The following is a 17273-nucleotide window of genomic DNA, read 5'->3' as shown; positions in this document are numbered from 1 at the left end:
CCAATCAGAGATCATCTCCCATTCCCTTTAAAAGCCAGGCGCGTTTGGACCTTGGAGCATTGCTGTTATGATGGAGGATTTGCACCGTAATATTTTTATTAGTATTCTTCTGCATGTGTGTGTGCTGCTGTGTGTGTGTGTGTGTGTGTGTGTGCTGCTGTGTGTCCCTGTGTGTGTAACAAGCATAGTGTGCGCGTGCTGTGCACGAGCCTAGGAGCATTTTACTAATGCTCTGTTAAAATAACAATGAAATGCTGCGTTATTGACTTTAGACCAGGTTTTTGTTGGTCAATGGCACTATCACTTCCCGCTGCCTCAAGATAGCAATACTCCCAGAATGCACCTGAACACACCTCCCTGTAAGACCAGCACGCCCAGAATGCACCTGAACACACCTCCCTGTAAGACTAGCACGCCCAGAATGCACCTGAACACACCTCCCTGTAAGACCAGCACGCCCAGAATATACCTGAACACACCTCCCTGTAAGACCAGCACGCCCAGAATGCACCTGAACACACCTCCCTGTAAGACCAGCATGCCCAGAATGCACCTGAACACACCTCCCTGTAAGACCAGCACCCCCAGAATGCACCTGAAACACACACCTCCCTGTAAGACCAGCACGCCCAGAATGCACCTGGAACACACCTCCTGTAAGACCAGCCCCGGAATGCACCTGAAACACACCTCCCTGTAAGACCGCCGCCCAGAATGCACCTGAACACACCTCCCTGTAAGAGCCGGCCACGCAGAATGCACCTGAACACACCTCCCTGTAAGACCAGCACGCCCAGAATGCACCTGAACACACCTCCCTGTAACACCAGCACGCCCAGAATGCACCTGAACACACCTCCCTGTAACACCAGCACGCCCAGAATGCACCTGAACACACCTCCCTGTAAGACCAGCACGCCCAGAATGCACCTGAACACACCTCCCTGTAAGACCAGCACGCCCAGAATGCACCTGAACACACCTCCCTGTAAGACCAGCACGCCCAGAATGCACCTGAACACACCTCCCTGTAACACCAGCACGCCCAGAATGCACCTGAACACACCTCCCTGTAACACCAGCACGCCCAGAATGCACCTAAACACACCTCCCTGTAACACCAGCACGCCCAGAATGCACCTAAACACACCTCCCTGTAACACCAGCACGCCCAGAATGCACCTAAACACACCTCCCTGTAACACCAGCACTTAGAATGCACCTAAACACACCTCCTCTGTAACAATGAGCACGCCCAGAATGCAAAAAAAAAAAAACCTAAACACACCCCCCCTAAAAAAAAAAACCACAAAAACAACTAAACCAAAAAACACCAACAAAACACACAAAAAAAACAAAAAAAAAAACAAACAACTAAACAAAACCAAAAAAACAAAAAAAAAAAAACAAAAAAAAACACAAAAAACAAAAAAAAAAAAAACATAGTAAAACCCCCACAGCAAAAAAAAAAACAAAAAAAAAAAAAAAAAAAAAAAAAAAGAAAAAAAAAAAAAAAAAAAAAAAAATTTATATATAAAAATATTTTAAAAAAAAAAAATAATATAAAATAAAAAAAAAAAAAAAAAAAACAACTACAAAAAAAAACAAAAAAAAAAAAAAAACAAAAAAAAAAAAAAAAAAAAAAAAAAAAAAAAAAAAAAAAAAAAAAAAAAAAAAAGAAAAAATAGGGCGGCCTAAAGCATTTATGCATTCCTTTTTTATGTTGCATACAATGCTAAGGTATACAAATAATATTTATTAACATTAAACATACATGTAGCAGTGAATTCTTTAGGCTTAACTGTATCTGTGAATGGCTACCTTAGCGGCCAGTAACCTGTCATCAATTTTGTGATAATTTAAAAACTAATCACAAATAGGCCGATGTATCTTAGCTAATAATATGTTGGACTCGTGTTTATGTATATTTCTTATATATTCCCCTGCAGTAGGGCTGCACAATATATCGTTATTTTATCGCCGTCGCAATATCAACATATAATATATACAATATACACATCGCAAAACACACTCAGAGATTTCTTGTGTTAGTTGAAAGACAATATCCATAGAAAACTGCCCTTAAACTTGTAACTTTCTGTTTTTAAGTGGTGCCTTTTATATTCAATTCAATGTTCAATAAAAGAATGTAACAAAAATGATTTCCTTTCGTTTTTGCACTCGGTTTATTTATCGTAATGATATCGTTATTGCGATTTTCAACAATGTTATTGCCTGTCGCATATTTTCCTCGTATCGTGCAGCCCTACCCTGCAGTCACTCTAAGGACCCCCTGTTAAAGATCTCTGGTGGAGGTGTGGGCAACCTTTACTATCAAAAGAGCCATTTATGGCCCAAAAACATGAAAAGAAACTTGTCTCGAGCTGCAAAACATATTTGAGTCTTTTAATGAAGACTATTTAAGTGTAAATTAGCATATCAACATTACTAATAAGTCTAAATGGGCATTCATTAATATGTTTGTTGCCATTTTTTTTGTGGAGAGGCATATTTAATATTTTCTGAACAATCACAATTTAAAAAAACTAGCAGCAGTAGTGGAGTTTGAATATTTAAACTAGTTCTTAAAAGTACATCTGCTCTGTTGTCTGCAGCAATGAGAATGTCTGTGGCTGTGTTGTATTTCAAATTGTATTTGATGTCATTTTAAACTCTATGGGCCCTATCTTGCACTCAGCGCAATTGCCTTTGTACACCGACGCATGTATCATTCCTATTTTGCACCCGACGCACAGCGGACTTTTCCCTCCACAGACGCACGTCGGTAAATTAGGGAATGTATTTGCGCTCCCGGGGGCGGTTCAGCGAAAAGAGGAGGCGTGTTCAGGCGCAAACGTTACTTTGTGCTATTCTACAGTTTCAGAAAACAATTCCTAAAGTCAGTGGCGCGTTATTCAGATGCTATTTTAGGGGCGCATGCTTGGCCATAATGTAGCGTGTGCACAACGCGCATACACTTCTCTCATCTAAATGGATGCAGCAGTTCCCATTTTTGCAAACCATACATTATTACAAAGGAAAATATTACTGAAAATGCGCTTCAGGTGTTTGGATAGGTCAGGAGGCACTTTACAGTACAGTCCTCAAAAAGTCGCAGCATTCTTTGTGGCTTGTTGTGTTTTACACAACATTTCCATGAATCATGGATGTGTTGATGACATAAATGAGGAAATATTAGAGGACTTAAGGAGACGTGATGTTGAACTACGGCGGGATCTGGTCCGGGAGTAATGCGCGATGCGCTCCTGATGGAGCGGGTGGACGGAGATGGAGTGGGGGGAGGAGGAAGGGGCACAGCAGGAGCAGGTGGTGCGTTTGGAGGCCCACGCTCCATGGCTGCAGCAATCCTCTCCAGACTTGAGGAGATACGCCCGAGAGGCCGCAGCAACATCGCCACTCGGCCAAGACGGGCATTTATTACTTTGCCGCATCTCGCATCGGCAGCTCCCGCTGGCGTGCGCCAGGCAAATCCGCCGTCATAATAGCAATCCGCCATGGAACAAGCGCCCTGCTCTTAAAGGGAATGTGAGATGACGCTCTGATTGGTTTATTGCACGTTACGCCCAAACCACACCTAGCTACTTCAGACCAACCCATTTTAGATTTGCGTCGGGCGCAAGAGTCATTTATCCCGCCGGTATCATAGCAACAGCGCCAGAGATCCGCCCACAAAGCTACTTGCGTTTTGCGTTTCATACTTGCGTTTCAGATCGTTAAAATAGGGCCCTTTGTGTGTCTAATGTATTTTATTTTCTATCCCCACTTCCCTTCCCCTAAGTTGTCAGGAAGCCACTGTAAATAAGAACCTGTTCTTAATGACTAGCCTGAAAAAATGAAGGGGAAATAAAAATAAAAAAAGTCTTTCAATATATATCTTTTTTTTTAAATATTTGCCTGTTTCTTGCTGCAGATGAAGCAGTAACCCAGCAGCAAGCAAATAAATCTGCCGCTAAACGTCATCACGTTTAGCGGCAGTATTTAGTGAATAATGTATTTAGTGAATGATTGGAATAAATGGATACCCTGGAAATCCAGAGTTGTCGCGAGAGCACAATTTGAGTTTGCTCAGCGAGTCACTCTGGCATTCTGTAATGATGCTCATTAACCATGCCCTGGTAGCCGAGCTGCACCAATCACATCGGTGTATCTGATGTAGGCGGGCCAGAGGCGAGTTAAACAGATGACGACAGCGCTGCCACGTCATTAGTAAACTTTACATTACATGCCATTTAGCTGACGCTTTTATCCAAAGCAATTACAATTGGCCACACACCTCTGGAGAAACTAGGGGTTAAGTGTCTTGCTCAGGGACACATTGGTTGATGTATCGCTGTGGGAGTTGAACCCAGGTCTCTCACACCAAAGCTGTGTGTCATATCCACTGCACCACCTCCACTGCTAGCTTGGAAATTCAGACCCAAATCTGAAAGATTAAGGGTCTGGCAATGAGTAATGAAAATGGCCCAACTCATTGCAAACAATGCAAAATGGCTACGGATGAACACCAGTTGTTTGAAACGGCTTTGGCCGCTACAATGTACGAGTTAGACTTGGCTTTTTATCTAAAAGAGGAACAGAAGATGGCGGTCCAATCGTTCCTTTGCAAGAAAGATGGTTTTGCCGACCGGATACAGCAAGAGTTTAATTTACCCGTTAGCTCCTCTGGTAGCTAAGAGTTTAATCTACCAGTTAGCTCCGCTTGTAGCTAAGAGTTTAATTTACCCGTTAGCTCCTCTGGTAGCTAAGAGTTTAATCTACCAGTTAGCTCCTCTGGTAGCTAAGAGTTTAATCTACCAGTTAGCTCCTCTGGTAGCTAAGAGTTTAATCTACCAGTTAACTCCGCTTGTAGCTAAGAGTTTAATCTACCAGTTAGCTCCGCTGGTAGCTAAGAGTTTAATCTACCAGCTAACTCCGCTTGTAGCTAATAGTTTAATCTACCAGTTAGCTCCTCTGGTAGCTAAGAGTTTAATCTACCAGTTAGCTCCGCTTGTAGCTAAGAGTTTAATCTACCAGTTAGCTCCTCTGGTAGCTAAGAGTTTAATCTACCAGTTAGCTCCGCTGGTAGTTAAGAGTTTAATCTACCAGTCAGCTCCGCTGGTAGTTAAGAGTTTAATCTACCAGTTAGGTCCGCTGGTAGCTAAGAGTTTAATCTACCAGTTAGCTCCTCTGGTAGCTAAGAGTTTAATCTACCAGTTAGCTCCTCTGGTAGCTATGAGTTTAATCTACCAGTTAGCTCCTCTGGTAGCTAAGAGTCTAATCTACCAGTTAGCTCTTCTGGTAGCTAAGAGTTTAATCTACCAGTTAGCTCCTCTGGTAGCTAAGAGTTTAATCTACCAGTTAGCTCCGCTGGTAGCTAAGCGTATGGGGCTTAGCGAAAAGTATTGTTGTGATTGGTCATAGTGTTAACCAATTGCACCTCGAGTTGGACAATTTTCATTACTCATTGCCAGACCCTTAATCTTTCAGATTTGGGTCTGGATTTCCAGGCTAGCAGTAACCCAGCAGCATGCAAATTATTGTAAATTGTAAATTATTGTATTAAATTTCTTTTGAAAACTTTTAATTTTTGGATTTGGAACCAGTTGCTCGTCTATAAACACTCAAGACCGCTATTAAGGTTTGGCAAACATGTATAGGATAAAGCACTGAGCATACATAGGCTACAACACACATTTTAGTTGACTGAGGGAAATGTTATGGAGTCTAAATGGAGAATGTAAGAATCACTTTAACAATAATTCATTTCCATATAACTTTCTGTCAAAGCCACAGGGAGCCACTGCAGAGGGGCTAAAGAGCCGCAGGTTTCAGACCCCCGGGCTAAGCTGTTGTTGCATGCTCAAGGCGGACATTTTTGTTAAAACAAAAAAAAATCCTTCTCCAGAACAAGAGAAAGGTCCTGTGCGCAGAATGCTGAAGCACCTTTCCATTCAGAGCGAGAGAGCGCCAAGTTGAACGAGCTGGCTGCTCGGCACACTGAACCACGCTCGGCATCAAGAGTCATTTCGTGCCACTGGATTGAATCAAAAGGCACTTTTCATAGATCTCATCTCACATCACCAATATGTGGTTGTTTTTTTTCTTCTTTTCCTGCCGTGTGTCACTTTTCAGGACGCTGTTGCAGGAAGAAACGGATGCAGAAGGTGAGCGGGTCACTTGCCACCTCTGCAGCCCCCCGGGAGTGGATAATTTATGTCTGGTTATGTAATGGCTGTCTGTGCCACTTGGCTGCCTTCTGCCGTGCTACTGGTAGCGCTGTAGTCTGAATGCGTCGGATCTGCTGGTACTCTACACTGCATACTGAGGCTCTGGGCAGGAGGGATTGTCCCGGGCCTGAGTGATGGCCTTTAACTCCTTCTGTGACTCTGTCACAGAGCTCTTTGTGCTTTAATAACCCTCTGTATAAACTCGGAGGGGGACAGTGTGGATTGTGTGACTGAGGTTGCTCAAGAGTCTCAAACTGGTGTGTATTTATTTTATTTTTTTTTAACCCTCCTGTTGTCCTCGGGTCAAATTTGACCCATTTATTTAAAGTTTTCATATCAGAAATTTGGGTTTCTTTGAACAAAATTGTCAAAGAAACCAACTTGGATGGTTCCGTACAACCATCACTCTTAAAAAAAACTAAAAGTAATGATCAGTTCACTGCTTGTGTTTTATCTAATTTTATAGCATTTAGAAACAAAAATGACAAAAGAACATTGAAAAAAAGTGACAAAAATGTTGGGAAAAGCCTGAAAAATTGACAAAAACTAAAAATAATTGCTCAAAATAAATCGACAAAAACGTTGGAAATATTGACAAAAAAAAACAGGAATAAATCGACAAAAACTTCGAAGAATGTAACAAGTGTCGAAAAAGGACAATAAAAGGTTGAAAAAAAAGTTTTCATTTAAAATTTTGACCCAGAAAAAACTAAGTTGCGTGATCGACGGGACGACAACACGAGGGTTAAGGTGCAGAGGCAGAAACTGGGTGATGCGTAATATGCCAAAACCTCTCCAAAACCTCTCCAAATAAGTCATAAGTGCTGTATGGACGTATATGTAAACATGTTTCCCACATGTGTGAAAATGTTTTGCGTTGAATGTTCAAATTTCAGCCCATGATAAAGATGAATGTTTCTTTGTTTGTTTGAGCACGTTCCACATTTTACTGTAATTGCCACCTGCTGTTACGTTTGTAACAGTACGTATATTTAATTCAGATATTAAATCATTTCATTACATGCACAGTTTGGCAAAGTATGGGGCCATTTTAGGTCAAATAAGATACATTACAGATCTGGGAGTGGGGGGGGTTAATATTTATAGAAAATGTCTGGGATTAAAGTTGAAAATTTATGAGAAAAAGATTTGAAAATTTTGGGGGGTTTTTTGTCATGAATCCACATCGCTGACAAAATCTGTGACAGTTTTTTTCCCATAAACTTTCTGCTTTAATCTTGGAACTTCCGAGTTTTCTCTCGGAATATTACCCCCCACCCACGGCTACGTAATTGGTATCAAAATGTTTGGTTTTGCAAGTCAGAAGTAGCAGTCGAGTTACAACCTATGTCCCAAGTCAAGTTCAAGTTCTGATGTTAGCGCTTTAGTGCGTAACTTTTAGATTTTAATGACCGTCCGTTACATTCAAGCCGTTGCCAAATGAGTTGCTACAAAGCTAATTAAGACTATCCGCTCCACACAACTCTCTCTGGATTTCTCAGTGTGACTATGTTCAGAAGATCGTGGCGTCCGGCGACTGTCCCGCGCAGAAACTCTAGTGAAGATATTGACCTCTTCTGAAGAGTCCGTCATGTTATTTTAATCCTCCATGTCCTCCTTGGCTACTAGCTACTGCGTGGAGGAGGTGGTGCGTGATCACGGAAGACTTGTATCATGAGGACGCGCCGACAATGTTGTTGTCATTACTTAGAATTCCTCATGGGGGAGACAGAAACTACGCGCTATATAATATATATATAACTACATAATATATTTAATTAACGTAAATAACGAATGTCTCTTAACCCTCCTGTTATCCTCCAGAGTGCTGATCAGTACGCATTTTTCTGTCCGAGCCCGGCCCGCGTCCGACAGAGCAGTAACCGAACCTGGCCCGAGCCCGAAAAAAGAAAATAACGTGGATGAAAATAATGCTTTCCACAAGTAAAATAAAGGATCAGTTCACTACTTTCATTGAATTTGGGTGTTTTTGTTAAATTTTATAGCATTTGAAAAATAAATGACAAAAGAACGTTGAAAGAAGTGACAAAAATTCCCGGAACAAGCTTCAGAAATGCAGCGAATAACATCGACGAAAACATCAATAAAGAGCCGAAAAACATCGACAAAAACATCGTAAAAAGTCACAAAAAGCTTGGAAAGAAAAAAACGACAAAAACGCCGGGAAAAGTGACAAACAACAACAATTTTGACCCAGAAAAACAAAAAGTTGCATGGTCGACAGGAAGACAACACAAGGGTGAAAGAAGCCAAATGATCAGGTGTTTTCTCGGTATGTTTTGCCGGTGACAGAAAAGATAGAATCAGTATCTAACAACCTTCTTCCTCCTGTCTTCAGGGAACATCATCGGCTCGGGGATCTTCATCTCTCCGAAGGGGGTCCTGGAGCACTCGGGCTCCGTGGGCTTGGCGTTGGTGGTTTGGGTTCTGGGAGGCTGCATCGCTGCCTTGGGCTCCCTCTGCTACGCCGAACTGGGCGTCACCATCCCCAAATCTGGAGGAGACTACTCCTATGTCACCGAGATATTCGGGGGTCTGATGGGGTGAGTGGGGTTATGTCTTTACAGCGAGTCAGTGCTAATACACTGCACATATGCACATATTTATATTTAATTCATATTACTCTAAACCACCTTCTGTAAACCAACTGTATACTATACTATATATATATATATATATATATGTATATGTATACTGTCTACACTGCACTATATTTCTTGTCCACCTGTCTACAGTATACTTTGTATATTGTATTGCACTTTTCTGCTTTTTTTTGCATTTCTGGTTGGACGCAAACTGCATTTCGTTGTCTTTGTACTTGTACTCTGCACAATGACAATAAAGTTGAATCTAATCTAATCTAATCTAAAAACAATGGCAAAATTTGAAAAAAACAACGTCATTGATTTTCATCTAGTCTCGCTTTGCCAGCGACTCCACAACGCTGTGGAGGAAGGTCTGGCGACACCACAGATGCATTCTGGGATAGGAGGGGAAAGAAAACACTCCGGGTTGTTTGCATTTCTTTAAACCAATCCCAATCGTCTTGGGCTCTGCTAAAAAGTCTCAGGAAGGAACTTGTTTTGTTGGAACATTTGCACCCTGCAAAAGAAAACTCCACATCCAATATTAAAGGTTAACTGTTGACACAATACAGTAACGTGAGCTATTTAAATGAGCTGATACATGGTTAAACCTCATTGGCTCTTACCAGTGTATCTCTGTGTGTACTTCGTCCACAGCAATCCCACCAATCAGTCCCAAAACCTCCCAGTTAGAGAGGAAATGCCCTAAACATATTCTTTGTAAATCTTTACAATCATTCACCTAAAGAACCAAGCAGGCCTGTCTTGTTGCACCATCCAAATCTTCTTCAGAACTTTTCATTTTCAGTGTGTAGCTTAACCCTCATGTTGTCCTCGACAAAACATTGGAAAAAAAGTGTCAAAATTGTTGAAAAAAGCGACAAAAACAACGATAAAGACACCGAAAGAAAATGTCAAAAACTTTGGATAAAGCGCAAAAAAATCCAAAAAAATTAAAATATGACAAAAACGTTGGAAAATAAGCGACAAAACGTCAGAAAAAAGGGACCAAAAGGTTGGGAAAAAAACCGCTAACTTAAAAAAGCAACAAAAACGTTGAGATAGGGACGACAAAAGTGTTTTTTTCGTGGTCGAGAGGAAGAAAACATAAGGGTTGAAGGTTGTTGTTGTTTCCTCGAGGGAAACAGACACACGGAGAGAGGAAGGCGAGGGAGGAGGAGGAGGGGGGGGTAGAGCGACCATGTCAATACGAGTGCCGTGCTTTGACACTCCAGTTACCAGGGATGCACCAAATCCAGGATTCGGCTTCAGATTCGGCTGAATAGTGGGCTTTTTGACGGGGGTTCTGGTTTCTGCCGAACCTTAGAATTTTTTCCCACCGAACCGAACCCTACGCTTGCACTCGGCGCGCTACGCTGGTCGCCGTAACAACGGCACCGTTGATTACGGGAAGGTGTTTACGTAGGTGGAGCGTTCAATGCAGTAGGCTGTGAGGAAGTGGACATGGATCTGTTGAGCAGTAGGCTGTGAGAAAGTGGACATGGATCTGGTGAGCAGAAAAAGTTGTTATTTGGCAATATTTTCAGTCAAAAGAAGGCCATTCAAGTCCAAGTTTCAAGTTTATTTGTCACATGCATAGCCATACAATTATAACAAGCAGTGAAATGCATTCCTGACTCCACTCCACTGTGCTATCTCATAGCTAATGACATACTTAAATTTATAGAATAAAATCAAGTTAAAACATAAATTAATAATAAACTACAAATAAAAATATACCACACATATACCCCTGCTCATAAATATAATAAAACCTTATACTACTAAAGTACTCACTAAAGCAGATCAAGGACTTAAAGTGCAAATGTGCGTTGAGCAGTTTGTCATGTTTTGATTCAGGAGCCTAACGGCTTGTGGATAAAAACTCCTCCTGAGTATTTCCGTGTTTGCCGTGATGCTCCTGAATCGCTTGCCTGATTTCAGCAACTGAAATGGGCAGCTGCCAGGGTGGGAGGTGTCTTTTAAAATCTTGACAGCCCTACTCCAACATCTCTTCTGGAAGAGTTGAGCCACAGCAACGCTCAGCAGCACGGATCACTCTTTGGAGAGCCTTCCTGTCCTTCTCACAGCTATTGCTATACCACGCTGCCATACTCTGCGTCAGGATACTCTCTACAGTGGCAGAGTAAAAAGATCTTAAAATTGCTGTGGAGGCTCCAAACTTCCTCAGCTGCCTTAGATGGTACAGGCGCTGATTAGCTTTCCTGGCTGTAGTCTGGGTGGGAGCAGGCCAAGTAAGGTCCTCAGAAATGGTGACATCCAGATATTTAAAAAGTATCCAGTAAAAGTAAGTAAAAGTCCAGCTACATGTTCAATCTGTTCAATGCTGATTGGTCTGGTGGTGGCGAGGACCCTAAACTATACACAACATGGCCGCTGTTACAACATTTGGTACGAAACATCCGAAAGAATACGAGTTGTGCACGAAGGAATCTCCAGACAGCAGCCAGAATGCAGCAACTTCAGGTACGGCAAAGGAAGGACAGTCCCTGTTTACTTCATTCATGTGTTTACTGTGTTCATGGACTGAGGATGGGAGGAGGAGTCAGCACAATCTCAACCAGGGGATTCAGTATTTGGCCGAACCCCAAAAATCTGGATTCGGTGCATCCCTACCAGTTACCGAACGTCTTTCTCTTGTTCAGGTTCCTCCTGTTGTGGAGCGCCGTCCTCATCATGTACCCGACCACGCTGGCCGTCATCGCCCTGACCTTCTCCAGCTACGTCCTGCAGCCCGTCTTCCCAAACTGCGTTCCTCCGTACATGGCGACACGGATGCTGTCCGCCACCTGTCTCCGTAAGTGGCTTCTTCTTACCGAACCATCTCCAGTCTTTGGTTTTATTCCCCAGATTTAGGAGGCTGTGATGAAGACGTCTGTGTAAAGATGGTTAATGTTTAGCATTGTCTGGTGAAACAGGGATTTTTTTAACCATCCTGTTGACCTATTTTTTTTTTTTAAGTTTCTATATCAGAAATTTGGGTTTCTTTCAACCAAATTGTCAAAGAAACTAGCGCGGAGGGTTCCACACAACCATTACTCTTCACAGGTAAAGTAAATGATCAGTTCACTACTTTTATGGAGTATTGAGTATACATTATTGAAATTTATTGAGTTTTATTTAATTTTATTAGCATTTGAAAAAAAAGTGACAAACATGTTTGGAAAAAGCTTCATAAGTGCAGGGGAAAAAATCAACAAAACATTTTAAAAAATTGCTGAAAATAAATCAACAAAAACTTAAAAAATATCAAGGAAAAAATCGACAAAAACATCAAAAAAAATCGCTGAAAAAAATAGACAAAAATGTCAAATAGTGACAAAAAACCTGGAAAACATTCGAAAAAACATTGTGAAAAGTGACAAGTGTCAAACGAACAACAAAAGCTTGAAAAAAAAGTTTTCATTTAAAATTGACCCAGAAAAAACAAAGTTGCGTGGTCGACGAGAAGACAAGTACTGTACTTTAAGTACAATTCTGAGGTATTTCCGTTTTCTGCTACTCTATACTTCTACTCCATCTCAGAGGCAAATGTTGTACTTTTTACTCCACTAAATTTATTTGATAACTTTAGTTACTTTGCAGATTCAGTTTTCTGACTAAAAAAACGCCAAGATCTAAAAGGTGTATCGTAAAAATGTGGCCTTAAAACTGGATGAAAAATCAATTACTGACAGCTTCTGTCAGAAAACAGGAAGAAAGAAAAAAAGTGAAATAAGAGCTCCACTCCTCGTTTTTAGACATTTTATTGGGGAAAAGTTACATATTATCCTAAGTAAGTACAAGGGTTGTCCTCGACTAATGAAATGATATCTACGAATATATCGACTAATAGTTTATTCTCTTGACACATCTGTAAAACACCACTTTAAATCTTGAGATTACTAGAGATTTGCTCGGAAGTTTCTTGGAAATAAGTCATTCTGCATAAAAAAAAATGACTATTAGACTAAAGAAATCTTAGTCGACTAATGTTACATTAAGCAGAGTTTTGAGCCAAAAGTGATCTCGGTGCACCGAGTGTTTTAATCTCCAATAGAAGAACTAATCTCCGTTTAAACTAACATGCCCAAACCAAAATATCTCATCATCAATCTGGTATACTGGGCATAAACAGGAGGTAGCGTGGAGACTCCGCCCACTGCTGGTAGTTGCCATGGTAACATTAGTAGCTTTAAGTCTCAGAGAACGAGACGCCGTGACCGATAAGAGCCAATCAGGACGGAGAAACGTTGGCGCCAGTGTCGGTGTTGCCAAAGGTCTCCGTTTGGAGCCGCTGAGACTGAAACACAACCCCGCAGATTCAGAACCAAAACCGGTCAGAAGTGGTTCCTAATGTCTCCGGTTTAGGGGCTCGGAAACGCCAGAGCAGGGGGAATGAGAGGGGGAAACACCAGAGCAGGGGGAATGAGAGGGGGAAACACCAGAGCAGGGGAATGAGAGGGGGAAACATAGCAGAAGATATATTTTTAAACCAAAGTGTAGCGATGTAAATGTAGCCTGAGACCAAAACGAACGATTAGTTTACAAATCACCTAAAAGTTCTCACATGGTATAACACGGAAATAACTAAACGGAACTGTCATTGACAAGAAAACCACTCCGATCGAGGCTGCATAGAAGTAAATTCCGATGTTACGAGGCTCCACCGCTCTACTTCTGATCCAGCTTGGAGAGATGTTGCACGTTGCTGCCGAGTGGCCAACGCTATACGCTTGCATCATTCATGAAGGATGACATGTTGTCTCGTGGCTGCTCTGTTGCTGCTGGAGGATCCAGCATCTTCTCTCTCTAATGCTGATCACACACAAGGCCATCAATAAACCACAGGTCCTTTCCTCTGTGTGTCAGAGAGAGATGGGGAAGTGGTCACGGGTGAAATGTCTCGGATGTAACTTGTGTCTGAAGGCTTTTTACTAAAACCCCTTTTCCACAGCTGTAAGTAAAAAATGCACAGCATCCCTCGAGAAGGGAGGAGAGCAGGAAGACTCGATGAGGGAGAATGTTTCTGTCGTTCGGAAAACTAAAACATGGAGGAATCCAGATAGTGACAGGCCGGCTGTGTCTGGTTGGGTTAGTTTGGGGTTAAAACGTACGGGCACAAGGGAACCACAGATGGGCGAACACAGTTTAACAGCCGAGACACACCGACCAGACGGCCGACCGTCGACGGAAAAGCCAGTCGAAGTTGGCTTTTCGGGTCACGCTGAGGCGACACCGACTTGAGAAATGTAATACGTCTCCATAGCAGCAGGCGGTGCTAATCTGTAATGTTGCCCAAGAAATGACAAGTGGCAGCTGATTGGACGAACGCGTCAGATGGGTTTGTTTTCTCCGGAAATTCAAAGCCAGACTGTCATGGCGTCTCGTTCAGAATATGATCTCATATTGGACTAAAATAGTTCACAGACATGTTTCTGAGAACATTTGAAGCGAGAAATAGGCCGTGCAGTTGCTGAATCTGTCTTCATTTCAGATCGACAAAGGTCAGTTTAAGAGATTTTCGTCAGATTTTGAGAGACTCTAGTCACCTCATCCTGCTCGCCATTTCCGGATGAGTCCCGACTTCCCTGCCACTGACTGAACATGTCACGTCGGCCAAAATGAACGCCGACAGCCCCCAGACTGACGACGGCACGGGACACACCGAACAGACTCGAGGCACCGACCTCGCCAGACTGTCCCACGGCCGATTATCGGCTTAAAGCAGCACTAGAGAACTTTTCTGCATCGGTCCCCCTATAGATTGGAAGCAGAATTGTCCATTACTGCTGTCGTAATGTCTCATTATGTCTCATTACGTCTCATTACGTCTCATTATGTCTCATTATGTCTCATTACGTCTCATTACGTCTCATTACGTCTCATTACGTCTCATTACGTCTCATTATGTCTCATTATGTCTCATTCGAACTACAGATCTGGCAAACTTGCATAGTGCGGTTATAGCCGGTAGAGGGCCGCAAAGCGAATGCAGAAGTGGCGTTCACCCTGTTACGAGTTGATGAACCACTGGAACGATTTTGGAAAACATTATTTTAAGGTACATTATTTGCCAGATCGGGTAGCCGATCTGTAGTTCGAATGAGACATAAGAATAACGGTTATGGACAATTCGGCTTCCAACCTGTAGGGGGAACAAAGCAGATAAGTTCTGTAGTGTTGCTTAAAAACCTCCTTAAAACGGTAAGGTTTGGTTATCTAATAACCCATATTAAAGGGACACAGATATTAAAAGCGGGTTAAGAGAACCACTGGACGGTCAGCAGGAGTGTAACACATTAAAGGTCCCATGACATGCTGCTTTTTGGATGCTTTTATATAGGCCTTAGTGGTCCCCTAATACTGTATCTGAAGTCTCTTTTATATAGACCTTATTGGTCCCCTAATACTGTATCTGAAGTCTCTTTTATATAGACCTTAGTGGTCCCCTAATACTGTATCTGAAGTCTCTTTTATATAGACCTTAGTGGTCCCCTAATACTGTATCTGAAGTCTCTTTCCCAAATTCTCTGGGTGGTCAAAGCAGAGAAAGGGGAAGTAACCTTGCTCCTTATGACCTCATAAGGAGAAGATTCCTGATTGGTCCATCTGAGCTTTCATTTTCTCAAAGGCAGAGCAGGATACCCAGGGCTCGGTTTACACCTATCACCATTTCTAGCCACTGGGGGACCATAGGCAGGCTGGGGGGACGCATATTAATGTTTAAAGTTTGGGCAGACTGTGTTCGATGATCTGCAACTAACCATTATTTTCATTGTCTATTATTCTGTTGAATATTTTCTGGATTAGTGGATTAGTTGTTTGGTCTCTAAAATGTCTGAAAATTGTGAAAAACGTGGATCAGTGTTTCCCAAAAAAGCCCAAGATGACGTCATCAAATGTCTTGTTTTGTCCACAACTCAAAGATGTTCAGTTTCCTGTCCCAGAGGAGAGAAGAAACTAGAACAATATTCACATTCACAAGCTGACATCAGAGAATGTTTTTGACTCAAACCGATTAATCGATCATCAAAATAGTTGCAGACTGATGTAAAACTAATGGATTCATCTTTGCAGCTCTGGTCCACATGAACTCAGCTCAGAGCTGTTCTGTCACTCCATAAAGTCATCATGCATGCAGCATTTCTTTTTTAACGCAATAAATTTTTGATGGGAACATTTAAATGTTTGAGGAGTGAAGAAGCTCTCGGCTTTCACATCCACTCAAAACTTTTTAGAGTGAGCCTGTCAGTTTAGTTTAGTCTGAGTTAGTTTTCAGTGTGTTTGTTAGTTTGGTTTTCAGTTTTTTGATGGGAACATTAAATGTTTTCAGGAGTGAAGAAGCTCTCGGCTTTCACATCCACTCAAAACTCATTTTCTGACATTTTAGAGACAACTTTGATTTACCAGAAAATAATCCACAGCTGAGTTGCAGCCCTGTGTGTGGACCTGTCAGGCTGCCTAATTGCTTGGTGTCTTGCCTGAGAGTACCCGCACTGAACCCCATTAATCCACACAGCGTCTTTATCTTATCAACGACTAATGCCCACCTTACACCAAACGACTTTTCAAGCAATTCCACTGTCGCAGATCTTATCTTATTTTCTTTTTATAAACAACGAACACTCACCCAACACATTATCATTCACACTACAAAAGCTACGTGGTCAAATGCATCCCAGACCGCCTCGGCAAGTGGTTAGAGTGATCACATCGCTATAGAGCTCAACAGTGTGGTTCCCGAAGGTAAAATCCCATTCATTTTCTCCATAAGGATTTAGATTATCAGCCGTAATGTCTAAACCATCCGAGGTAGACTGATCATTAGCTACGTGGTTATAAAACGAAATTGTAGAAGCCAGAAGTCTTCATGAAATCAACCTGGTTTTTAGAAGAAAACCTGTTTAATTTGCGATCTCATGGAGAAAAACCACACTACCCACAATCCTAAGCGTAACAGCGTTGTCTCTGATAGGTCCAACTCGCTGTTGCCACAGAAACGTTTACCGTACCAGCGAAACAGTGAACGGATAGAGCGAGCTGCTACCATTGGAGTCTACGATAGTTTCCCGTACGCAGTCTTGTAGCTTTGCGTTTCTTGCCGTTTTCAAAATGATAATGTTTTTGCGCCGAAGCAAATATTTTATGCTCACCGTTCATCTCGTAGCTGGTTGGCTCGGTTGCAGACTTACAACTCTTTATGTCAGCAATTTTTGAAACGTCAATAAAACAACGGTGGAAAAACACTTCCGGAACCAGAGCCGTAAAAATGTGGGCGGTCACTGTTGAGCTCTTTCGGTCGTTTACACGTTTGTGTGTGTGTGTATATATATATATATATATATATATAAAACCTATTATTATTATTATTATTATTATTATTATTATTATTATTATTATTATTATTTTCTTTACATAAATAAAGATATTTGCACCA

The 17273-nt window shown here is 41.8% G+C and overlaps 1 protein-coding gene across 1 annotated transcript in view; it reads left to right on the top strand.

The window, feature by feature from the left end:
• The window catches only part of slc7a10b (solute carrier family 7 member 10b), a 41149-nt gene that overhangs the window by 2182 nt on the left and 21694 nt on the right, over nt 1-17273 (top strand). Inside the window, exons 2-3 of the mRNA XM_039807492.1 lie at nt 8587-8791; nt 11500-11651. Coding sequence (XP_039663426.1) covers nt 8587-8791; nt 11500-11651 — 357 coding nt within the window. The remainder of the gene's footprint in view (nt 1-8586; nt 8792-11499; nt 11652-17273) is intronic.

The sequence above is a fragment of the Perca fluviatilis genome, chromosome 8 (genome assembly GCF_010015445.1).
Source record: "Perca fluviatilis chromosome 8, GENO_Pfluv_1.0, whole genome shotgun sequence".
In the NCBI taxonomy this organism is placed as follows: domain Eukaryota; kingdom Metazoa; phylum Chordata; class Actinopteri; order Perciformes; family Percidae; genus Perca; species Perca fluviatilis.
This window is presented reverse-complemented; position numbering and strand designations above follow the sequence as displayed.